The 26,715-nt window shown below is 42.0% G+C and overlaps 1 protein-coding gene across 2 annotated transcripts; it reads left to right on the plus strand.

Moving 5' to 3' along the window:
- Positions 1-2,432: 2,432 nt before the first annotated feature.
- kiz (kizuna centrosomal protein) lies at positions 2,433-26,715 on the plus strand. 2 transcript variants are annotated; one of them, XM_053435436.1, is made up of 15 exons: positions 2,433-2,610; positions 3,051-3,113; positions 3,669-3,831; positions 5,078-5,152; positions 6,350-6,950; positions 7,042-7,270; positions 10,199-10,318; positions 11,010-11,174; positions 12,317-12,467; positions 14,489-14,645; positions 15,106-15,168; positions 16,480-16,584; positions 16,943-17,012; positions 23,700-23,746; positions 24,598-26,715. In XM_053435436.1, the coding sequence occupies exons 1-15, from the start codon at positions 2,537-2,539 to the stop codon at positions 24,699-24,701; spliced, it is 2,187 nt and encodes a 728-aa protein (XP_053291411.1). In that variant the 5' UTR covers positions 2,433-2,536; the 3' UTR covers positions 24,702-26,715. The 2 variants fall into 2 exon arrangements, with proteins under 2 accessions (XP_053291411.1, XP_053291412.1); XM_053435437.1 differs by lacking the exon at positions 10,199-10,318.

Raw genomic sequence — 26,715 nt, forward strand, 5'->3', positions numbered from 1 at the left:
GTGCCAACTACAAGTGTCCACCTTTTGGAACAATTATAAAAGCTGGGTCAAATCTCTTGCGCTGGTGCCAGCAGCCAATTATAGAAAGAAGTGACCATTGAATTAACAAATGAAACTTGAAAGCTTTTGCACTCTGATGTTGAATGCACTCTGGGAAAAAAATATGTCAGACCTTATTTAGCAAATTCACAGGGAGTCACCTGCATCTGAGGCAAACAATAGGCTTCAGCTGAATGGGAGCAAAATGACATTGTGAATGTTCAAAATGTCAGAGTTCTTTTTCGAAACATTTTCCGCAAATGCTATTCAGACGGAGCTGTGAATGAATAACACATGTTATTAAGTTCATTTTAAACTTGCCACAATAGGTGCCGCCTATACACTTTTTTTCCCTCCATGGATGAGAACTGAGGATTTCAGTATCTAAGTGATATAGTGAAAAAGGAGTGAAGGGAGTGCCGTGAAAACCAGGAAGAACAAGCCACAAAAGACAGATAAAGCCCTAACGCCACAGAGAGGTGAGCCAACTGTTCCAAGTCTTGCACAAGGGGAGGAAGGGGGGAACAAGGAGTGGGAGTGAGGGGGAGTGGTGGTGGAGAAGATAATTTAGCATTTGTGTAAGCTGTTTATCAAATTATTAACTGCACAGATGTTTCTGACTAGCTAGGGGCTGAACATGGGCTCTGCCAGGCAGGCGAACAAAGGTCTGAATAAGGATTGAACGGAGATGTGCACTGAATATCAATTTAATTTACTAGCTGTTAATTCTCATGCAAATTGTGACCCCTGTTAGGGCATATCAATGGCCGTGGACGTTGTATGTCTTCAGAGGAGCAGTGGGGAGAATCGGTGCAGAAACACTATATAAAACTACAAACAGGGGAAATTATATTTTCTGTGCAGCCATTCATGTCCGATTTGAAAAATGTATGCATGGCACTTTTAGGGTTTTTTGGCCGATAAACACTTTGAAAGATTATTCCTACTGTATCATAAAAGAAGGGTTTTATTTTGCCCCGTTTAAGCCAAATAGGTATTTTCCCCTAAATATTCAGGAACTATGCTGTAGATAATTCATAGCAGAGTTAAAATGAATATTGTTTAGGAGATATGTAAGTTAGAACACACATCATTCTGTGGATTTGCTATGCATTGCTCTATGCAGAGTGACTGACATGAATCACCGACCTGAATTAGTTCGGTCACAAGTTGAATCGAGGAATTTCACCTTGACTGAGGTATCTTTACTTTTTATGCAGTCCCTTTCACGGTGCCAGTGCATAGCCTGCGTGATGAGTTTTCTGTCTGACACACAAAATAGGGGGAGAGCAACAGCAGCATATTAAGTAGCGGTTGTGAATGTTTTTCTATATTGTGAAACGTAATCTGCAGAAAAAAAGAGATCCTGAATGCACGGCATGACACCCAACGAAGACCGATCGCCGGCATCAGCTGAACTCAGCTGGAACAGCAAATGTGCAAGTCTCATTTTCTTCATCACCTCCAAAGTGCCGCCTTTCAGCTCTCCACACCACAAACAGAAAAAAGCCTGGCAAAAAAATATCAATTATACATGCAGGAGGCAAACAAGGGGATTTATTTCACAACAAATAGCCTCATAGAGAGATACTGAATAGGGCAGATTAGCATTAGAAAGGGACAACAAAACTCCCTGGTTCAACAGCTAAAGAGCAATTTGATGGGGCTGGAATTGGGGGAAATTGCTTGATGAGGGTGTGCGTTTGGAGGGGCTGTCAATTTCACAATCCCACCAAGGCTACGTAGTGCTGTCGCTTTGATAAAAAAGACGCATTTTAAAAAGACGTGCTGCTGCAGTCAAAACATTACGTTATGAGATCTGAGAACTGTCAGTGGTGAACTTTGAGAATGCAAGACAAGATCGGAAGCCATTGGCGCAAATGAGTAATCTATCTGTATCAGATAGAGAGAGGGGAGTGAAGCTTATCAAATGAAGACAGGAAAATTACTTTTGATGACTGGTGTTCAGTCCAGTTAAATAACAGAAACACAGTTACTCGTATTGTTTCCCACTGTGTGCTTTTTAAAATAGTTTCCATTTGTTTGGCTTCATTTTCCATTTTTTTAAAAACTTGAATAGCACCTTGTTTTGAAACGTGCTATATCAATTATTATTTTCTGCACCGTGGGGTTCCCTGTAACCTTTTTAATTCATGCTTTGGTAAGTTTTCTTCTATTTGACGTAAAATAGACTGCAGCTTAGAGCTGGTATTCTGCTTGACTTAAAAATCAGTTGGTAACTCTGTATGTTTATATATATTTATCAGTTTTTGGTAAAAAAATAAACAACAACAACACACTTTCACTCACCTCCCACTGTAAAAGAGCATCACTGATGAGAGCCCGCGCGCGCACCACGTGCTCTCTGTGTTTACCCGCGGGGCTTTCTGGGAAGCGGTGCTCATGGTTACCAACGTAAACAACAGTCTCCCTCCTTTTCTTCCTCCTCCTCCTCCTTCTTCATCTCGGTAGTGCTGCAGCGTCAAAGCGGGTGAAAATGTCCAGCCCGTCTCGCCGTGAGGACCGGTACTATGAGAAGATAACCTCCATCCAGCAGAGCATGCACCAAAGGTGAGGTTCCACCGGCTGTTTGGCTTCACGCGGCCTGGTGGAGACCGCGGGCTCGAGTTGAGGTCTCTGCCAGCCCGGAGCGTCCCGCTGCCGCTTGCCTCAGGGACGTGGTGCTAGCTGCAAAGTCCATATAGCTAGCTAGCTCATCAGCCTGTTGATCTCGGACGCTACCCGAAGCTAACAGCGGTCATGTTTTGGTGGTTCTTGCATGTAAATGGATGGAAAGCTAACCGGTATGAGCCGGATGCTAGCTTTCTATGCGGGTAATGTTTTTATATGTAGCTAATGTCAACATTGGCATCTGTGTTAACTGTTAGCCATCAATTAGCCTCCAGCTAACCACGGAGCAGCAGCAGCTATGTGAGTTAGTGACAGTGTGTGACGGGTTGCTCTCACGTGTGTGTGTGTGTGTTTATGTTTGTGTGTGTGTGTGTGTGCAGGGAGAAACGGAGACTGGAACTGGAGAGGGAACTGTTTGTTTACTCCAGATCAGATAAAAGAATGTAAGTATCCATTGTTGTTGACAGATGATATATATAGATATAGATATCTATATATCTATATATATTATGTGTATATAGTTTTTCTGCCTCAATCTCTTATTTTCCCTTCATTTTCACATTAACTGAAAACTTAAATATATTGGATTTTAGGTAGGAAGTCTTCTTTGCATACAAGTTAATTTTAAATATTTAATTAGGTTTGTAGTGCATGTGATTTTGTACAGTAAACTATTTGTTGTAAATCGCATGAATGCATAGCGATGGTAATCATATACTCTAAATTATTTATACATAATATTAACAGTGTTGTGTTCAAATGTGTTACTGGTACCTCTTTGGATACGCAAAACATTTTTGTTTTCATTGCAAATTGACTGTCCTGTATTTTAGCATGCCAGGTCAAAGCAGCAAACGCTTGTGTATGAGTGCTGAGCATTAGATTTAAATTTAAAACAGATTGTGCTTAACCTTCTCTTGTGAAAAGTCAAGCTTTTATTTTTTGACTAAGCTCTTAGATAATATTTCTTGTGAATAATAGTTCTCCATTGCCTTCAGCCTGCAGATAAAGTGTTCCAAACTGCGCAGCTATCTCAAGGAAATCTCAAACAGGGAAGCTCGAGCGAAAATGAGAAACCTTGAGCTTCTGAGCGATGTGGAGTGCATAGAAATTAGCATGAAGGAATATAGTCCTGACCATGGCCCCCTGGAACAACAAAAGGTACACGCACAATTTCATTTATCCACAGGAGTAGTTTTTCTCAATGTGGATTAGTAGAAAAAAACACGCACTGAGGTTGATCCAAGTTTAATAATCATTAATACATTCATTACTTTTTAGAAAAACACAACAGGTTTCCAATTGTACTGTAGAACAACAACAAAATCACAGATATACAATATCATAGATTATTTAACTAGGTAATGTGTATGTATTTATGAAGCGTGTTCACGTGTATCTGCCTTAATGCTATGTGTTTATTTGAGCTGAGTCAAAATATTTGCCTGGAATTGCTTGATGTGACACTAGTAAACACCCAAAATGTGCCATTTATCACGACAAGCAAATGAACGAGGGGGGAAACAATGAGCCAGTCAGATTATCACTTAAAACACAACGACAGTGCTTGACAGCTTAATTTCAAATTAACAAAATTGGCTAATTATGACTCGCTGAGTTAATTGCCCAATATAGAGACTCTGAAGTGCTCCAGAGGTTTAGTCATTCTCTCCCCTCAAGCAGTTGGTTTATTTCCTCTTGATGCTCTATGAGTCCTACATGTTTGTTGTTATTTGGTCCTCCCGCTGCCCCTTTGTTTTTGTTGTTTTCTAAGTCCCTCCGTATTTTTCTGGTTTAGCATTGATGTTTTCAGCAATATAAAAAAAAAACACAAATCCACAGATTGACAAATAGCAAAGTGAAGTTGCACACACACATACTGAGGTGCATACATTTATATAACAATTATATTTCTAATCCTCGTTTGTACTGGTTGTGCAAGACGTTCAAAGCCAGAACTGAAGGCTCTTGTAGTAGCTCTGCTTCGGTAAACTGCTGTTTAGAGGTATGGCATGTTTGAGCTAATCCAAGTGCCCTTAACCAGACCATTCGTTTTTTTTTAATTGGAACTGGATTTAGGCAGTTAATCTGGCCAGTCAGATAAAATGTTACGGGCGGTCAGTCACACAGAGGACCCCCACTTGGGAAAACGCGCTGTGATTGACTGATGCTTGACAATGTCACTTTTGCTGTCAAACCATCTGCTTTCACACCATATTCAGATAATATCCAACAGCACTATCACAGCATTGTAGCAAACAGCACCCAGTGTTGTCATTCTGTGTCAGTTTACCTTTCACAAATATTGTGACTCTCGTATTTCTGTGATCATTTTTTGTAGATTATTAATCAAGCAGCTGATCTGCCTACCTCTGTTTTTGTGATATTCTGTATTTTCTTGATACAGGCTGACTTTTTCAAAAAGATTTCGAAATGTATGGAAGAAAAGAAGAAAATGGAGAAAGGGCTTGAAGCTGCAAAGGTAACGGTGATATGTGGAACATAAAATGCAAACCACTAGTAGTAATAACAATACAGTGTATTTTGTTGAAGAGCGGAAAAATGTTCCGTGTATTTTTTTTCTTTATTTGGGCTCCTTTTTTGAAATGTTTACAAGGTTTATGCAAATCTCAGTTCTATCAAGCTGTGTTTTCAGGTCTAGAATAACAAAAGGAAGTAGACATTATGCCTGGTAAGTCTGTAGAGGAGTCAACATTTAAATTGTGTATCTGTAATAGCACAGGTGTCTAATCCGAGCTGCTGCATCTGTACAAGCGATGTAGTTCAAGCCCATAGCTGCTTTCTCCCTTCACTTAAAGCAGTTAAAGCTCTTTTAGATGAAATGTCTAAGACATCTCATAATAACTTGGAGCATGCTGTCTAGAGCAGTCACTTGTAACTGTGTGCAAAACCCCCTCAGCCTGTCGATATTGTAATGAGCAAAATGGTACCGTCACTCCATTATGCATACAAGCCATTGGCTTGCAGTGTGCATGTCCCTCAGGCAGCAGCATTCATTAAGGGAAGCTTACCGGGCTGAAAGCTGGAGACAGATGATAACGGGATATGATTTTCATATTTAATACATTCCTTGGAAGAGCACACGCGTGCCGCAGATTGATAGAAGAATCAATTGCTACTTTAGTGAAACACTTTCTACTTTGCCCTGCAGCTACCGATGGAATCACTCAGCCAAGAAATTAACTTTTCCTCTTTTTTTTACCTACTTTGTGGATCTGCTGGGCAGGCTGCATGGTTTACAGTGAATGTTATTAAGCAGCTAACTGTTTGGTATTTAAGACGCTTATCAGAAAAGAAACAGAAGCCATGCTTTTTGTTATTATGTTTGGAGGGAGGCTTTTTTGCTCTTCCCCCAACCGCCCCTTGGTGACATTGCAGACATGAATCAAAACTTGTCTAAAAGATTAAAAGTTAAAACATTGATCCTGAGACATTCTTCTGAAATAGGTTTACTGAAAAGAATTCTGACCTTGGCCCACATAAGATATACTTATTCAGAAATGTAAAGTGGATTGTTAATATACTTGACTTGAATTTCTATCATAGCAGACTTATTTAAACCGAGTAAGACATTTTTGAAAAAAATGCATAAGAATTTCACTTATGTCTCAGGGGAGATTAATTCCTAGAAATAATATACATTTTTTCACATTTACAGATCAAAGCTGTGCAAAGACAGCATGTGGACGACTCCCTCTCTCATCAAGCTAAGAATTCTACAACAGTCATTTTTACGGACCAACAGACCTCCAGAGCGTCTGATGCCGGCACCACGAGCGTACACTCACCCCAAGCAATGCGTCGCTCACCCGATCGCAGTGTGCACTCCCGCGAACGTCTACCAAGTGGCCTTTTGAAGGACATCAGAGTTGGCGAAGAGGAAGCCACCAGCAACCGAACACGTTTATCAGATAAAATTTCAGGCTCAAACGATTCCCCCGATCGCTGTAATTTGAGTGACAAACATGAAAGAAAGATGGCGGTGCTCCCGTCTGTGTGTACCTTAACAGGAGCATCTGGCAATGTGCCTTTTGGAAGTGATGATGAACAAGAACCTTTACGTCGGGTGAATTTGACTGGGCCTCAGAGGAATCAATCTCCCGGCAGCAGAGTCCCAACGACGGCTAAAGATTCCCCTGCAGAAGGCACTAAATCCCTAAAGATGGCTCATCAGCCACCCATAATGGAGGCTGGAGGGAAAAGTCTCAGCCTTTTGATGCCTGAACACACTTCTGGAAAAGGAGCTCAAGATTCACCAGGTTTGAAATGCAATTTCTTGTGTATTACCTATATAATTACATTTCCTGACATCCTCATTTAACCCTAACCCTTTATTTTGTCTTTTTGAAGATTCGAAAATAAGCCAGGTGATACGTGTCAGCACGCCGGGTTCTGACGTGGAGTTGTCCGAGAGCAGTGCCAGTGACCTGTCCGTTTCTCTGACCCAATCGGAGCTATCGGAGGATGTGGAATCCGAGAGGAATGCCACTTCTGGAGGAAGTGATGCTCTCAATCAACACAGCCTAGAATCACCTATCCACTCTGATGGGTCCAAGAAGACAGCTGTGACCTTGGAAAGGTGCAGTATGTCTATCCTTGTTTGCACTTTGTCATGAGGAATTTTCAAGGCAACTCCATATAGCAAGAAACATTTGATTGTTTCACGGCACATAGTTGTGTTAAAATGCAGTCAGTCCCCGTCCCCCGTCCCCCGTCCCCCCCAAGATTTTACAGCTAAGCAAGGCAAGAAAGGAAAATGTTCTGCCCGGCCATGCTGAACCACAGAGGGCTGTTAATGATAGGAGCAGGGCTGAAGAAGCCGCGCAATCCTCCTCGCCAGCATCACATCTGAGGCTGACAGAGAGGATTGTGGGAGTCACGGTCCACGCCACTTCGCTCCCTCTAGCTCGGCGACAGCTGCGGTGGTGGCAGTGATGCATCTTATAGGGAAGAGCTCAGGACCTGTCACCAACAATATTGCCATAATCCAAGATAATGCTGTAACAGAGCAATTTTCTGCCTGAGAGACCTCAGGAAGTCCCCAGTGGAGGAGGAAATTTGTGGCACCATAGAGTGTTCTGGAGGGTGGGCATGTGGACAGCACTTACAGCCACAAATCCTTAGCGTGATGATGGCCTCTGAGTTGAAGGATCATTTTGGATGGGGTTAGAGCCACAGAAAATCCCATGTGAATGTTTGCTCCCTGAGCTTCTGCACCTTCCCTGCAATACAAAGTTTATTATGACCAGCACCTCGTTTGCTCTTGAAAAACGTAGAAGAAAACTTTACTTTTATTGTGTTTTCTTTTTCTTTTCCGTAGTCTCATATACAGCCCATATTGTTGAAACATTTGGTAATATTTTCCCCATTATGCTTGTATATTATTATATACTTTTTTTTGGATTGCACACTCAGTTGCACAAATGGCTACAACAATGGTATCTAGTGCTAACACATCATTTTCTGTAACCACAAACACAAAGAGCTTTTCAGACCATTATCCAGAGTCAAATGCTTTATTTTAGAAATGTGTCTGGCCTCTATATGTATCAAAAGCAGTGTGAGGGTTTTTATTTTCCCTCTGATAGTATAGCATGTTTGTTTGTGCATGTCTGTTCGGTCGACTATACTGTTTACATTGTGAACTCAAAAAGAGCCGCAGCTAGCCTGTGCTGAGGGAGACAACCGCGGGGGCTGCAGCTCTCTTTCTTAGCACAGAGAGCTCCTGTGTACGAGGAGAAAACCAGAGGCTTTGATTTAAAGATCCAAGAGCATCCAGTGTCTATCCTCTCCCTCTCTCTCTCCCTCTTCCTTAAGGTTAGAGTTTATATCGCTCCGTCCATTCAGCTCACAGTCAGGAAAAACAAGTCTGGGCAATTCATTAGATTATCCCATTATATTTTCTCCTCCTGCCTGGCTAGGGTGACTTAGAGCATACGCCTGAAATATCCTTCAGGATTCTTCCTCGAGGAGCATCATAATGGCCTCCCTGTGTCCTGCTCTTAAATATGTCGTCCATGAACTGCATGATGGCTTTGCTCGATTAGGGACAGCATGTCACCCAATTATCGTTGGGTTCTTGAAAAAAATCCACTGCCAGTCTTACATTGCACTCAGTGTGTTGGTGTTACAATTTGTTCATTCCTTCGTTTGCTATATTTGCCGTCTTTGCCAGCACGGTGAGATTCCCCTGACACCAGTCGCTTGACGGTGAGGGCATTCCTTGTGGTAAATCACCCCGGAGCCTGTACTGTATGCTGTGGACTAATAACGCTGTGGAGGCTGACGCCTTCTTCCCAGCTAACAATGTGTTTCTGATGATGTTGACACACGGACAACAGCAGCATCTAAAGTGAGGTTGGGGACCTTGACACGAAAGCTGGCAACAATACAACGAGAGAGAGAGAGAGAGAGAGAGAGAGAGAGAGAGAGAGAGAGAGAGAGAGAGAGAGAGAGAGAGAGAGAGAGAGAGAGAGAGAGAGAGAGAGAGAGAGAGAGAGAGAGAGAGAGAGAGAGAGAGAGAGAGAGAGAGAGAGAGAGAGGGGTTTGCAGGAAAACACAACTAATTCACTTTCTCCCTCTCTAAAGGTTTCTCTTTGAAGAGCATTTACAAAAAAAAGTGGAGAGAGAAAGATGACTATTTCAAGGCCCGTGCTGACGATAAGGGAGAGGGGAAAAAAGACAGTTTTTGCCTATGCTACTTCACCCACACTGAAGAGGACTTAGCACAGGCGAATGGCACACTACAGAATGTCATGGATATAATTCAAGCTGCTAGCTTAATCAGGATGTTACCAGGAAACAACCTGCAAAAAAGAGGGAGCAATTGTTTGCTGACCCCTAACCCAGAAGCCCATTACAGATTGTCATAAATTCTTTTTTGCCCCTTTTATGTAGGGGGGCTCAGGATCCCTCTCGGCTCTGGGTTTCTGGGGAAATTCAATGAGGGCCACCCAGAGCTTAATGCTCATGGAAGAGATGGATTCCCAATATCCACATGCATTACACATCCATTTTTCATTTTTGCAGCCACACACAGTCCCAGATTAAGGTATAAATCTAGAAATCTAGAGGCCCCTTCCTTTTTATGGAAGCTTTTATCTTACAAGTCGTCATTTTACAAAGAAACATTTTTACTTTTTTGTAATAATACTGTATATTTATGAAATGTATTTTCTCCATTTAGTTGATATTATTAGGTATTACTCCAGCATTTGACCGCTAATTCTGCGATCTCTAGTTTTGAGTGGCAGGTTGCTCAAGCTTCTTTCATACAACCTGTCGTTACATGTGGCACCATCAGCAGACAAGGCTTTTTGAATTGCTTAAAACCTGTACAGTGGGGCCAGTACTTCAATGATCAAATTCCTTCAGCGGTCCTTGTGTGTGTCAAGGAAATTGCCTGGAAAAATGTATTGCAGTTTATTTATTTTTTTACAAATAATGGGTCTATCGATCCTGTGACCTCCTCCTTTCACAACATCAGTGGGTTATGTTTTTTTGTTAGTCTCTCCCAGGAAGGAATCTTTAATCTGCTAGACAGCATCGAAGGACGACTCCACGGTGAATGGACCCGCTTGTATGGGGATTCTTCAATTGATGGAAGACAACTCAATAGACTTATCGGGTACACCTTTGCTGTCTTTCTTCAGACTTTACAATCTTATCTCTCCCTGTCAAAATTAAAATGCTGTTTATATTTATTTAATGACCATGGAGCTGTTCGTGCAGATGAGGAAAACATATTATCCTTCTGCCAAGGGCTCTCAGTTTAGATGAAGTGTCATCACAGACATGCGCACGTCTTTATTTCTGAAGGGTTTTCGAACACACAGGATTGTTGTAGTAACCACCCTGATGAATTGGTATTGGGCGTCGAGGAGATTGAGAATGGAGAATTTGTTTCATTAGACCGGGCTTATTTTTCATAAGCCTTTTATATTTCATAGCATGATTAATTTACCATAATTGGAGTTCTTGTTGTAAAGTGCGCATAAATGTCTCACAAGGGAAAGCCGTCCTTCTCTTTTCAAACCCAGTACATCCTTATCCCCCAATGTGAGTGTTTGAAATGATGTCAACAACATATTCAATAGTAAAGAGAGGGGCTGTATTGTGTCGTGACCCTCAGTGTAATGTTTAGTCTTGCTGTCATATTATGTAAGCAAGTGATGTGTGTGATTATACTTGTATAGTGTGTGTGTGTGTGTGTGTGAAGTGCTAGCAGCTGCTGGATGTTCTCCCATGTACTCCTGACCTGTTGGCTGAGCCCTCGACTCCGTGGCGGTAGCTGACTGCTCTCTCTATATATTTGGCAGCCTTTGCAACGTCGGAGCGGGCTTGAATGACGAGGACCTTGGAGCATGTGGAGCCGTTGTCCTTCACGAACTTCAGAGGTTGTCATGGAGCACGGCAAAGGGCTGCCTGCTCTCACAGGAGCTAGTGAGTTCCCACCAGTCAAGCTCTGATCCTAATGAAATAAGGTAAGTCTCTGGGTTTCTCGAAATTATCCGACAACCAAAGATTAGTGTGTCTTTTTCCAAAGTTGTCTTTAGTTATGCTATGTTCAGCTGAATGAGACTTGTGATTGTGGGATTTTAAGAAGTATCTCACCTGTATAGTCAGTTTAGATAATTTTTATAAAGTTCCACTGCTTATGGAATGTTTCATTTAACCTCTTCTCATAATTTAAATATATATATATACATATCTGTATATATGAATGCGTTTGTTTAAATATCTAGTAAAATATTGTTTGTGATATAGTGATGGGTTGTGTAATATAGTGTGTGTTTGTGTGCACTGTCAAAAATTGTGCTATATAAGTATAATGCACAATTATCAATGCTCTGAAAGCTACAGAGCTCCATAGGCCTTTCTCTTCATCTCATAAAGAAAGTGAAAAGATGTACAGTAAAGGTGAATTCCACTTTTCAGACAAAGACTGAAGAGCTGCCTGTCCGTTTCAACAGTGGCTGAGATATTGCCCGCTTCCATTCGATACAGCCTCCCTTGTCCACAAATATAAAGGTCATCTTTGGTGTCACCCAGTGCGGTAACAGTGCATGGGTGAATGTCATGAGTAAATTAAAATGCCCTATCTGTGACTTCCAGTCCTTTGGATAATGAGGAGTTGTACTCTGAGCCAAATCCGTGCTCTGCTTCACTACTCTATTGATTTCAATGAGACATTTCCTCCTATATACTCAGTCCAAAGAAACACACCAGTGTGCCTTTCCACTGGAGATCCCTTTTGGCTTTTTGACCTTTCCTCCAGTTTTCAACTAGGAGATGCCTCTAAATTCCAGTCTCTCTTTTTTCTCTATTAACTGGAATTTATTAATGATCCATATTTTGTGCTGAAGTGCTAAAAGATGGCAAATGAAGTAGTCTTTTGACAATGGGGGAGGAAATGTGCTATAATATATTATATAAAAATTTCTTCAGATTATGTACATTAGTAAAACGTGTCCTCCGTGTTTTTGATAATGTAAAACTATTCCATTACCAGGAAGTATGAACAGATAAAAATTAATAGTATAATTATGACTGGTATTCAGATGTCTCACTGAGCATTCTACAAGAAAGCCTCCTCTTTCTCTCCCACCCCCACCCTTCACTGCAGCGCCAGCCTCCCTCCTGATGCCGCTCGGCTGTGGGATCGCTGGTTCAAGCACGCCCTTCTGCTCAAGGAGCGCCGTGTCCTCAACACTGAACGCTTGGTCCAGCTGTTCACGCCACTGCTGCTGGAGCGCCATGCCTCCTACAGCCACCAGGTAGCGTCGGAGGCACATACACTGCCTCTACACGCAGACACATACACACAAATAGGAGGTCAGACACTTGTAAAGACAGACACCCATTCCCCAAAAGTAAGCAGGCGTTAACACACACACAGATGACTACAGGAGAGAAATGTGTTCTTTTTCTTCTACTTTCAAAAAAGACTAGTGTTTTTCTTTCTTTTGTTGTTGCCTTGCATGTTTTTTAAAGGGAGCTTTAGTCCGTACTGAGAGCCCTCTTTGTGTTTGGCGTTTGAAACCAAGCCCTGCTTGGTGTGCCTGCTCATCAGATTGCTTCACACGTTGACCCAGACAGAAGGGAGATCCTGACCCATGCGCTAATCACAAATCACAGCCTCTGCTTGGCTTCTTTCATCTCATGTGGTGAATTCCTCTGAGAAACACTTGCTTTTAATTTGGTATTAGCCCAAAGTATAACCGTCAGCTGGGTCCGACTAAATGAGGGGAACCATTTAAAAATTCTTTACAACAGAGGATTTTTTTAAATTTCCTAGCTCATTGACCTTGTGCCGATCATGTTTAATTAATCAAAGAAAAGAATCAGCATGAAAATTCCCACTTAGAGCCATAAGATGACAATAGGAAGGAGATTTCATCAAGAATCCCCAAAAATATATAAGTCTTATGTACGGGAATGATCATATATACAAGCAGGGTTTGTGTTAATTTGGTGAATTCATCTTATCAGGGGTTCTTGTGGCTCCGGGTCTTGCTCCAGATACAATAAGAGAGGCAAAGAGGGAGACTGTAGAGCCTCTTGAAAATATGAACTGACAAAAGGAGGAGAGGTACAGCCATCTCCATCATTGTGTCCAAGTGCATCAAGAAAAGCCTGATTGAAAATCTTTCTCTCTCCCTCCATCTCCTCCATCTATATCCTCCTCACTCCCTCTATTCCATCGTCTCTCACTTTATTTCTCTCTCCCTCCCTTGGTCCTCTTGCACAACAGCTTACTCTCCACACACAAGAGAAAACTGAAATTTCCATTCACGTCTTGCCACACAGCCCGGCTACTCCCGACAAATGGGAGCATGCAGCTCGCATGCACACACTCAAAGAGGCCCTTTGAATATTCAAGTGCTAACAGTTGCATTCATTGATATTTAAAATGCAGTGGGTCCGCGAGAGCCCTCAACTCGCCGTACATTTGACTAAATCTAAAAAACGAACAAAGAGGGATATCGGGGATAAGGATCAAGACAGTTTTATTCTGTGCAGCATCATCAAATACCAACGGGCAAGCTCAGACTGGCATGTGCTTGTGTCTCTTCCCCTCTCAGAAACTAAAAGGGTGTACATTGTCAATCCTCACTGCGACCTACTGATAAGAACTTACAATGCACTTAAAGTTTGTCACTGTCAAAATCCTCCTGATCATCCGCTCCATATTAGTGCTCATTAAAAGTTGCAAATGGCCGTCTGAGGCTGAGAGGCAGTCTTTGATCACAAAGAGAGATGATGATGGCAGGATTTGATACATGGAGGGAGGGGAAAAAGGGAGAGGAAAGGAAATCGGTGTGTGGCATCTCCCCGCTCCTCATCTCCCGGAACAGCTCCTCTTAATTGTGTATCCTCATCTCCCCAGAGATGAAAATGAGCTGGAGAGGGAGGAAGAGAGCAGTTTGTCTCAATCCTTTCAGCCAAGAGGGGAGATATCTGGAACGTGTTGCACATTAACGCCAGGGTGATTGCATTCTTTAGGCGCTTCTCTAATCTCATGGATGAGAAGAGAGGCAGAGCAAAAATGAAAAAAAATTGTGATTGAGAGGGCGAGTGGAAGCGAAAGTGTGCGAAATTATCTTTTTTTAGTTAAACGAGTGAGAGAACTTGAAGTTATTTTCTCTTGGCGTTTGAATGTGCACCACAGCTGCACCTCTGTGCGAGCAGCCGTGGCCGAGTAAATGACTTGCTTAATCGGCGAGAGTTCAATTTGACACTTCCTTCACTAAATGGGAACAATTAAGAATGTGGTTTTAATTTGTGCTGCTCGCAGGCCAAAGTGCTGCTGAGGACACTTCTGTCCCGGTCCAGTGAGGAGTGCCCCTCAGCTGAGGACGAGAGCGACTTGTCTTCCTCGTGTGATTCTCCTTCCCTCCTGGTTGACAGTCATGTGAAACCCACCAGGTCAGCACAACAGCAACAGATTCAAGGTAACTGGAAATTATCAGTATCTGTATGGCACAATAGAAACAATTCTAGTTATTATTATTTGAATACAGGGGTTTGGTAAATTTTTTAACGGGTGAATGGCTTTTCCCAACAATTAAAATCTCTCCCTTCAGAAAGTGGTTTGGTTTCATTACAGTTGCCTGTAGTTTCTCTCAAACAGAGTTAAGTCTGTCTTTGCACAATAATATGTAACAAGGGCATTTATGGGAACAAATGTAGACTTCTGCTATTTTTTATGTGCCACCTCTGCAGAGAACTAAAACTTCCCTTTTATGAAAGAAATCAATTTCTCCATAGAGCTTTTTTATGAATCTCTCACAGGCCAGTTTTCATGCAGCCGTCTATTCAGAGGTGAAGAAAGACCCCCCAATCCCATTTCTATCCCCGAGACTCCCTTCCTCCCTGCGTCTGCTTCTCACTATGTGCTTCCCTTTCTTACAGAACTACAAAGTGCTGAAGAGGACAGCCAGGACGAAAGCCCTGTGGAAAGTGTTCCTATTAGAGGTAAAAAGGCATCGCTGGTGCCCCAGCATTCACACTGTCCTTATGTTGTGGTTTGTTTTCTTCCCGCTGCAGTGAATAATGGGCTCTTTTAAGCCATGGCTGAGGCAGGATGATCAAGGTGAATCCAGGGTCAAAGTCCCACCTGAAGAGCAGTGCTAGTTCTCTCTAATTATCTCAGAGAAAACACTAGCTGCGTTTTTCAGCCTTAGTCTGAGGCATTGTGGCAAAATTGATAATTCACAGGCCCCGGCATAATGCGGCCGCTATAATTGTCTGGATGCCAGGGTGGAAAGCGCAAGAGATCTATCATCGCCTCTCATTATCTTCTAAACAATGCTCCGGCAAGGCTGGACTTGAAGACGACTAGATGTGAAGGCATCCTGGAAGCAGTTGGTGTGCCCATCCCTCGGCTGCACCTCTGAAATGTAAAGCAATCCTGCATTACCCTTGGCTGTCAGATTTCCTACTGGGTGTTTGGTGTCCGCATCCCTAAGGTGCACAGCCAGCAAAATGAGTCCAGTTTTCAATCGCTACTTCTTAATCAAAAGAGCCATAACCGGCTAAAAAAAAAACATGACTAAAGATGTTGCCAGTAAAGGATTTAGCTGTGCTGAGGGACATCAATGTTACAATCAAATACCGTGACCTTGGAACCGATAGTAATTGCCAAGACATGATCATCTGTATACCTAGTGGGTATTTTTAGAATAGACTTAAAAGCTGTGGCTGTATAAAGTGCAGTGGGTGGAATAACACTGGAGATAGCTGTACACTGTAAATGTCGTATGGTTTCAGAAAATGATTAAAAGTAGCATTTTTTTTACATTGCGAAACCAAGTCAGAAATGTCAGGACATGTAGCTCCCTCCTTGTGATTTACTCTGTGTGTTTTAGCCACATCATTGAGATAACAGCCCATTTATTATGTACTTCTGCTCTGCTGATTTTTGCCAGCGCAGTCTGTGCTCCTCTCAAATATGATACCTACTTTACTGTGCCGGAAAGTAATTATGAGTGTTTTTAAAACAGAAAATCAATCATTGCCTTCCTGCCAGGGGGACGCTGAGATAATGTGAGATGCTGATTGCTGTCTCATGGAAACTGTTGCTACATACTGTAGGCTTGAATCAACAGCTTAGCTGATTGAGAGCAGTGTTTTTTACCCACTCTGTACGGCAGTAAGACCAAAAGACTCAGCTACTGGAGCGTGTTGTCTCAACAAACACAGAAACCTCTGAAAGTTGGAAACCTGGCTTTTAAGCAAATATTTAACAGCGACTGTCTGTGTGTGTGTGCGTGTGTCCTTGAACAGAGACCAAAGCATATCAGTTACTTAAACAATCAGCCATGCAGGAAAGGCAGCAGAGCTCTGAAGAGGAGGAGGAGGAGGAGGAGGAGGAGGTGGATGGCCTCTCAGGTAAGAGATGCAGTCCTCTCTACCCGGCAAGTAGCAAGCAATCGGAGCCTAACCATTGGTCAACACTGGCATATGTTCTCACAACACGTTAGGGCACCACATAAAAAGCCCACATGTGTTGTTTACACAGACATGCTGCACGCCAAATAATTGTCAAAGCCCAAGTTTTCTCAACCAATTTTTGGCTCATAATCACATTTTCCGTTTCCTATATTCTCACGTATTCCTTGTGCATTCAAAGAGTTCACGCTCCCATAATCCTTACCATAAAGTCCACATGGAAATATGCATTGTTAATTCGCTTGTGATGAGATGTCCATACCTAATGGTTTCATCTGGCCTTGTTTTCTCTCTTAAGGAATAAATCACGTCCATGAAGAGGACCTGGGGAGGGCCAAACGCTCCTCACATCAAGACCCTTACCCCGGGTAAGAACATTGTTATTATTCAACGGGCCACAGGAAATGGGCCACCAGACACCAAAGTGGTTGATGTACATTTGCATGGCTGCTCTCATAATTCCCAGTTCATTTCCATAAGATCAATTGGGCGCCACCCATTAACTCGCTTACAAAGACAAAAGGCCCCTGGAGCCCCGCTCGTTCACTGTTTGCTCAGTCGGGACAGGTTTTTTGAGAAATGAAAAGCAAAACAGGCATCACAAAAAATAAATTGGAGTCATAATCTCAGTTTCTTCAGCCTTATCGTCAGAATGCAAACAGATCATGTCAAGAAGAGAATCAGGGACAACTGTTTTGGAAGAAGGGGACTTGAGTGTTGACAAGGACAAATGTCCTTTGATTTTTCACCCTTGAAACACATTTCAGCTTCTCAAATCAGAGCCGTAAGTGGGTTGGAAAAGAACATCTAATGATAAATAGCCTTGTGGAAGCTAACACCATCACAGTTACATTTGAATATCAACACGACTTCATCAAATCTGCAATTGCATGTCGGGTCCTCAGAGCACCTCTTCACTGCGAACCCATTTGGGCAGTCGTAATGGCTGGGTAAACGTTATGAGGAATAATCTTCTCTGATTTCATGTGATTACTGGGCACCACGCTGACACAAGGGCTCAAGTCTGTACCTCCCTGGCCTGGCAAGCAGGCACTCCCAGTCTGCCTATTAGCCCAGGGAAGGGCCTAATGGGCTAGCTCTATTGTGGTCCTCATAGCTGCTGATGTCTGCCACTGTCAGCCCTCGTGACCACGCTCTTTAATAAACATGAGCCAATTTCGGGCCCAGACCCTCTCAGATGATGCCTTCGGCCCTGTCATTAACGTGCATGGGAAGCACGCAATATATGTAATTAAACAGAACCTGCTGGAAAAAAACTCGACAGAAGCAGAGAGCAGTGATGAGACCTCAAGTTGTGTACATACGTAAAATTGAACAAATGTGTCTTTGTGCGTGGATGACACTCTAATCCCAGTAGGCTTTGACTGGAAACGGCGTGAAGAGCTGCACGTCACCATGACCATCATCTTCTTCCCTTTCAGTCATACAGCGATTTCTGCTATTTTCTTCTGCTTGGATTTATGCATTCCACTTAGCACAAGTCACTTGTTGTTACTTTATTGCCACCACTAGTGGTGTGGAAGCCCTGTAAGAAGAAGCATAACGCCGCAGCAAGCTGCCTCTCCTCTCTCTCTCCCACCCCGCCTCTCCTACCCAACAAAAACAAACTTGTTAATTATTTGCTTTATTTTGTCAGAGAGCTGATGAGTGACATCAAAAGGAGGATGGAACTGGACTCAAAATACAAAAATGGCTTCTTTCTCTGTTGTCTTAGACAATAATTATGATTTGCCAGTTAAGCCTGGAGTACAGCAGAGGGATTGTAGTTTAAAGCAGAGGCTTTGGTGCAAAAAATGCATTTATAGCCCTTTGTGAGGCTCCTCATTATGTGTGGGCCCGATTCATTAAGTAATTGGTTTGCAGTTGTTTACATGAGTATTAAGGCCTTCTATTCAGGGCCTTTGAGAGATACATTGTGCAAATGTTGCATGTTATGAATGCAGAATGAGAGGCGGGGGGCCAGTCCTATTGGCTAAACACTGCACTCGGCTGAAAAGCGAGAGAAAAGCACTGGGTGCTGCTTTGCATAGCAATGACTAGGGCCTTAATAAGCTTTACAGATTAAATACATGCAGTCTATACAAGATGCAAAGAGATACTCTTAACACATTTATATGTGTTCATTTCACTATTATGGCGTTCGAGAGAATTGAGGTCTTTCATATTCTTTTTTTTCTTTTTTTCTCCCTCACTCTCTTCCTTGGTCTCTCCCACACAGTGTTTTCAGTCAGACACTTTTATAGAATGTGCTGTTTATTGTATTATAAGTCGTGGGGAATCGACTGATCTGCAACATTTATTAAGGATTTGTCCATTAGAAATCTTTTGCTGTCTTTGTGAGTGGCAAAGTAAAATCACTTTGTGGTTGAGTGGGGATGAAAGGAATAATGCACGAAGGAGTGAGTCTTAATAAGCAGCTGCACTCCATGTAAAGACCACTTGTTCCCCTTTGTACGCGAGTGCATGCCACTGCTTCCTCTCGTGCAAAGCGTCATTGTGCTCCTTTCTACTGTAGGCATTTCAGATGCCACTCCTTTCTTATTTTTTATTAAGGTTTTTTTTAATACCTTTTTATTCCGCCCGTGGATTTGATCCTAAAAAAATGCTCTAACACATGTGCACACACACATTCGTGCACAAACTAAAATCCTCCATGCAGCCATCAGCCGGTGCGATGATTGTTGTGCCTAGTGCCTGCTTGACAAAAACCTTGACTCAACAATTAGTGGTTTACAGCTTTGCCTTGGACAACAGGATGTGCTCAAGCATTCGACCTCAAATCACTCAAAATCAGAATCTCTCTTTCTCTCTCTCTCTCTCTCTCTCTCTCTCTCTCTCTCTCTCTCTCTCTCTCTCTCTCGCTCATTGGGAGGCGATGTTTGTGGATCCCTGACAGTTTACAGGGAGGAGGGATGGAGGGGCAAGAGGGACATGAGCTGAGAGGAGAAAAAAAAGTGGAGGGAAGGGGATGTGGATAGAGGGAGACAGGCGAGATAGAGGGAGACAGAGAAATAGAAATCTATAAAGAGGGAATGAACGATGGAGTTTCCCTTTACTAAAATCCAACAATGAGTCAAGGAAAACACTTCATCTGACAATATAATTCTTAAAGCTTCGTGATTCTTAGGAACTGCACCAGCAGGCATGTGGCAGCATTAAATCTAACCTCTCTTATTATGTTATTGCCTCTTAAACAGTAGATAGTCAACCTCGGTTCTGACTTGTTTTTCTTACCTGATCTTCCCACACTCCGAGAATCAGACCAAAACCAGTACAAAACCAAAACCAGGACAAAACATGACAAACAAGTCAGTGATTGTGGGGGAAGACAGCATTTAGAGGCTCTAACCAGAGGAGGTCACTGTCCTACACTGACTGTCTGAAACCAGGGAAGTAAACCGGATTTCCCTATAAAACGACTTAGTTGGCTTTCAGACAATTTCTCTGCTTTATTTCTGTTCATTTTTTGTTGTTAATTTAGCTTCAAGATTTATATGCAGGTCTATCGAGCAAAAGCACTGAAGGAACTGATGTAAGCTGTTTGGAGGAAGACTTGGGCAAAAATAATACATGGATAAAATGATCAGATTTTAAATAAATAAATAAAGTTGTTTATTTTCTCCACCCTCTTTAGAGACTCAGAGGTTTGTGTGTTGGACAAGCAGCAAACGTATGATGTACAAAGTACCCTAACATGACATGAATGATCTGTCCTGATCCCTTGCCCCTGGCTCTCTCCTCCTGACTGCCACCAGTCAAGAGGAGAGCAGCCTGTGTTGAAATCATTGGCCCAGCGCCTCCTCCTCCTCCTCTCTGAGCTGCAGTTCTTTCTCATTGCCAGCAGAGAGCACTCACATGTTAGACAGCGCCAACTCACCAGTGTACTCATGGTTGCCTCTCACTGTTTGCCCCCACTGAGGGCTATATCCTGCTACCATTCAGGCCCCAGTAGAGTACATCTAAACGGAGCCTAAACAATGTTTCGGCGGGGTCATCGCTGGGATGGGAGTAGGAGTTGATGGGAATGATGAGGTGATGGGTCTCCCTTTACCTTTAGACAAGCACCGCTGCACAAAAGTGCTATTGTGCTATTAGCATTTGTGCGTGGGTGGCAGGAGCTTAAAAAAGGCCAGGGTAAATAAAAGCAGTTTTTCAGCTATCAGTGTGTGCATGCCAGTATTAACTGCTTGGTAAGCATTATTTCCTCACATTCTCTAATGTGTTTATACCGTAGGATTAGAAGTGAAATCGGTCTTCCTCGACTCACCGACCAATATCTTACTTTGGCCATTGGCCCTTACTTTAACCTATTTAACCTGCGGTTTAAGAGGACAGAATGTACTGCACGACCAGTGTTTTCGTTCATGCACTAATATAACACTACGACACTAGACACATTATTGTAATATACGATATGCTGTGCTTTTTATCCGTAGTACATGAAACTATTCTAGACAGCATTAAGTTTCAGCGGCATGTGTCTTTTAAGCCACAGGTTAAGACAGTATTGGCATCTTACCCAACAAAGAGGTTTAGGTGTAGTCGCAGAACAGAGCACTGGAGTTGTATCACTCACTCAGTTAAACAAAAAATCAATCAATCAATCTTTTCTAATATCCCATATTCACAAATCACAATTTGCGTAATAGGCTAAACAAAGTGTGACATCCTTTGCTCTTAAAACCTCGACCAGAGTGAGGACAAACAAGAATAGTCTCAAAAGGAGTTTAACAGGATAGCAGAGTGGCTTGGATTTCAGTAAGCGTGTTTGTGTAGCCACTTTTTCCTGTCTTCCAAACCATCAGTACTATATCTATATAAATAAATATATATGTATATGTGTGCGTTCAATGTGCCTGAGATATAACATTGTAGATATATCAATTATTATAATACAATTATTATATATCTTCAAAGATATAATTAAAATACAGTAACAGAATTAAATACAATTTTAAAGGTGGTTGTAGATTTGACTCAAAAACTGTTCAAACGCGAGATAAACAACAATATGAAACAACTGCAAAGGCCAGAGAAAGAGATCGAGCGAGGTATTTGGAAAAAAATGATGTTGCAATAGCTGTAATTTGCATCATTTTACACATTACGTTCACCTCTGTCTACCAGAGCCTGTAAAACAGTGGCCGGCCCAGTCTTACATATTCAGATTATTGCCTCAATTAAGGGAAACTCAGCAGAAGATGAACTGGCATAATGTTTATGGAAACGGGATATTAGATTGGCGGGGTCAGAACCCGACTGGGCTCTCTATGGTAATAGCCCCGTCTTGAAATCAGTTCTGTCCCTCACTGAAGTGGAACAGCTGATAGACCATTCCCATCCCCGGGGGAAGTTGGGGAAAGAAAAAGCCCAATTTACTCTCACTAGCAGCTATTATTGTGGCAAAGGAGAGGAAGTAATCGTGTAGACTATTGCTGTATTTTTTGCTGCTGCTGCAGAGTCTGGTCAAGATCTGTTGCCTAACAGTTGTAAATGGATGCACTAAACCCAGCAGTTTTGCTTCAGCAGGTTTTTTATCCCTCATTCAGTTTAAAAAGCTCAATGTGCCTAACAGGTAGATTTCCTTGTTCTCTTTTCCTCATCACGGTTTCCACTGTTAGTCTTGTACCAAAAGTCTATCATGATTTAAATCTTTAAAAGTGTATACTATTTTGTTTTTATATTAGCTATATATATTTATATATAGCTAATATATATATATATATATATATATAAACACTTAGCTCCCTATATACAATAGCATGGATGGTAAAATTACAATAACTAGTAAATTACTATATTGTATTATTTTTTTTAATAACCTATAATAAGGCTATGCAGTTGCTTTTTTTTCAAAACGATTTTACTTATTCAGACCCTGCTTTGGCTTATTAGCATTTTAAGTAGCAGAGGTTCAGCCTGCTGCCTGACAAGATGCTGGAGTCATCCAAACGTCATGTAGGAAGTACCGTTGGCATATATGAAGGTTATATTCTAATGGTTATACTGGCTCTATGGTATATTGCGTATAGCCCAGAGCAATCTGCTCACAGTTTGCAATGGGTGGTGTGCATCTCTTTTCTCTCATTCTGTCTTGAGTGGTGCAAAGCAGCAATATATAGTTTAGAAGATAGCAGTGGGAATGCAGCCAGAGTAATTTGGTCCTTATCCTCAATGTACAGTCACGTGTGCCAAGACTTAGCTGAGGCAGAGATGAGGAGATGAGGGTGATTGAGAGGATGACAATCACAGGGTCATGGGTTGGAATTGATGCAGATGGAGGAACACACCCCACAACTGTTTTGTTTTTTTGTTCCGATCTCATCTGCTTAAAACTGTGCATCTTTCTTTTTTTTCCCTCTTCTCCACCAGGGAAAGCGTCCGCACTGCTCCGATACAGAAGGTCCACACAAATAAGCCATATGTTTATGTATGCTAACCTGGGAGATGATGAGGATATATTGTTGGGTTTCTGAATGGGCTCTGTGATGATGTAAATTAAAGAGGAGGCCTTTAAAATTGGAACAGGGGCCTTATTACATATGCATTGAGGTAGATCAAAGCCTTTTCGGAGGGCACGCATTTACATAGCGATATCACCCGAGCTATGGGAACCTGGCAACCCTGTCGTTGGACTATTTTTGAATAAAGAGGGCCTTGTGGAAGTCCTTTGGCACAATTAGAACAGGAGTCAAGCAAGTTCCCCCGGCTGTACTGTCTGAGCTTACCCAGCAAATACACCCCAATCCCATCCAACCCCTGTCACAGTGATTTTCATGAGTCAATTTTTGTCATATAGATGTAGTGCTTGTAAAAGTACATTTTAGTTTTTTCATGTTCTTGATAGATTCTTAGTTGGATTACCTCTGCTGTTATGTTTTTTATTGGTTACATTTAATGTGCTCTGTGTGGTTTTACATTTACTGTAAGTGCTGCCTTTTTTCCCTTTTAGCTATTTTCGCTCCAAAGTAGCGGCTCATTTTTCAAAGAAAGTGGTAACTTAACAAGGCTCTTAACTGTCTCTGTGTTTCCAGGACAGAAAAGACTAACTCAAAGGCTCGTACTGCTTTACAGTCAAAAGGTGAGTATAGACAGTCATTTTCAATTTCGCATAGAGACACCCTGTGGAAAAAAAGGTTAATTACACTGAAACATAGAGAGGGTTCATGCATTACCGAGTACGAAATTATTGTAAATTTCTGAACTTCATAAGTGAATCACCTGTGTGAAGATTTTTTGTTTTTCTGTAAAAACAGCTATGCCTTTCGAGCATGTGTATATGAAAAACCTTGAAGCCAAACCTGAAAGCTTAGATTTATGTTGTCGGCGAGTGCAACCTCTGATAAATACCCACAATAACCTGCTCTTGCATTAAGGATCAAACCTCGAACAATAACCAAAGGATGTCTTTGGCAATTTATCAACTGCTATAGATAAAACCATGAAAGCGCATTGCTGATTCTAATGATTTCTGTATCCAGATAGAATCAGTTGGTCCCTAGCTGCAGCTGAATTATAACAACTGTTGCATGTTGATGGCTATAATCCGAATCCATTTCCATTCCTCTGCAACAGCACCTTAAGATACAGTAGACACAGTATGAAGTGAATATTAACACATAGATATTTAGACCTGAGCTGCTGCACATACAAAATAAATAGTACACATCTCTGAATGGGGCTCGAGCAAGTGGACCCCACTTTATGTACTTATAAGGTGACACAATGACACACACATTTACATTTTAACAGCCGCAATCAGATCCCGCACGACGTACTTCACTGCTATGAATGAAGACAACATATAGGACAGTATAAAAGGTGGACTGTTCAAAGAGAGGATAGTATTGGCTGCATAAAGAAAGCATGCAGAGGATGTAAAGCGCTACCCTGGTTTTTATTGTTGTTTTCCTGTGTACCTTTTCTGTTCAGCTCTCTGGGGGGAATCCGACGACAGCTACTCAGAGATTGAAGCAGCCTTACGCCCTCAACCTTTCAACACAAACAACGATGACATTGATGACTTCTATGATTGATGTTGCCCCGGAGATATTTTTTTAAATGCACTACAAAATCCCAGGCAGTTTGGCTCCCAGTAATTCACCCCCTGACCACCATTTTAGCGGTCGGCATTGTAAATCATATGCGTACTGTATCGTAAAAACAAATAATAAAGTTGACAGCTCTCACGCTGGGTAAAGTACGTGAAGAGTTGTCCAACACTCTGATGTTAACCCTGCTTCAGTCTCTTTATCTGAACAACTCTCCCGGCTCATAATAACAGCTCGAAATAGATTAAACTGATCTTTTAAAGCGATTTGTTTGCACTGGGCTGGAAATCATGCATTTTGAATGCCGCAAGCATCTCCGAGTGCTCTACCTCCGGCATGCTCGAGTGTAGTGATGTGAGTCACCTGTGAAATGACAAAGCACAATGGCCACTCTGCACGCTGCCGTGCGACCTGTGAACCCGCTGAAGAGGCCCATCTCCCGGGGCACAAAGTGTTGCACCGCCAACAAACTCAGAATATTTTGTCCCTCCAGCGAACGCTATGCGTGTATCTCCACCGCGGCATCTTTAACACTTGTGCTCACGGTAAAGAAACACAAAGATCCAACGCCTCTGTATTGTGCAAACGATCACGGGTGGCAGGATTGTTGCTGAAGCCACACAGCGGAGTCTTCTGCAGTTTATCATGTTTTTGCAGCACATTGAACATCCTGTGTCTATTAATAACTCTGAGCTGCTGTGTGGGAGGCTACCTTCCCAAGTTTACATTTATACTTCATTATGTCTGTAGTGTAAATTTCACAAATTGCCATTCTGGGATGTGGTAAAAGCCCCTGTCATTCGGTGTCAGCGGGATTCCATTAGTCAGCTTTAGGTGACTTTACATCCCTGAACCTTTCAAAGTAGGACTCCACAGTCATTACCAATAATGGCTTCAGACAGCCCTGACCCACCACAGAAAAGGGACTGTGGCAGAATAATTTGGAGTTTGCTAAAAGGCTCCCTAACATAATATCCATGTTAAGGAGCATGTCAACAGATACTTGTGTGCGACAGATAGCTCACGGTGGAAGCGGAGTGATATTGTACTAATGTGTACTAACACAATAACATTTTTGAAAGGAACTTTTTCCTGATTCAATGCTGGAGTGACAATGCTGATGATGAGGATATTCAGCTCATTCTCTTTTTAAAGCGCGTGTAGTCAGACTGATAGGCTTGATTCTGCAGTTAACAGGTGTCGGCCACATAGGGACTGACTCGCATTGCAGTGTTACTTGATCCGTCATGTTCAGGGTGACATGAGCTCCACTCTTCCAGTGGTGGTTTACGTTTTGTGTTGATCGAACAGATGTCACCAGATAAAGAGCGATGGGAAATGAATCACGTTCTTGGTGGTGGTTCCACAAGACGATGCTTTCTTATTCTGTAAATAGCAAATGCTGATACAGATCAGATTTTTGGGGGCAATGATCCCAATTCTGTTCAGGGTTTAAATAATTTTTCGATACTGATATACCGGACAATATATAAATATAAAAAATTGGCAATGATTCCTAAGCTGTGTTATCAAACCCTTTATGAAAATGAAATATAATTGAGTTAAACACAGTTAAAGCATGAACCTTATCAATAACTATAAAGTGGCAGCGTATAGCTCAGCTGGTAGAGGCCAACCAGGCAGTGGCTCAAAACCCACAGCTACCCGGGTTCAGTTCTGACCTGTGGCCATTTCTCCAATGTCCTCCCCCACTCTCTCTCTCTGTCCCCCTTTCACAGCTTGCTCTCCTTAACAATAAAAGGCAGTGAAAGCCCCAAAAATATACTTAAAAAAATAAAGAATAATATTTACTATAAAGAAAAAGTACAAATACAACCAAATATATCGAATTTTTATTCCCAAAATAAATAATCGATATTTCTGTTAAAGAGTCACGTGCCGATATTATCAGCCAACTAATACATGGGTCAGGCTCTTCCCAGAATGATTTGGTCATTCATTTGATGTTGATGTTCAAATAAACAACATGTTCAACAAA

This window comes from Pleuronectes platessa, chromosome 11, assembly GCF_947347685.1.
Source record: "Pleuronectes platessa chromosome 11, fPlePla1.1, whole genome shotgun sequence".
Lineage (NCBI taxonomy): Eukaryota > Metazoa > Chordata > Actinopteri > Pleuronectiformes > Pleuronectidae > Pleuronectes > Pleuronectes platessa.

What these genes read in the sequence shown, in the direction of transcription:
- kiz (XM_053435436.1), top strand. Translation starts at nt 2,537, where the DNA reads ATGTCCAGCCCGTCTCGCCGTGAGGACCGGTACTATGAGAAGATAACC. An exon ending in AGGAGCTCAAGATTCACCAG is followed by an intron (nt 6,951 to 7,041) that starts GTTTGAAATGCA and finishes GTCTTTTTGAAG; the next exon opens with ATTCGAAAATAAGCCAGGTG. An exon ending in ATGCCTCCTACAGCCACCAG is followed by an intron (nt 12,468 to 14,488) that starts GTAGCGTCGGAG and finishes TGCTGCTCGCAG; the next exon opens with GCCAAAGTGCTGCTGAGGAC.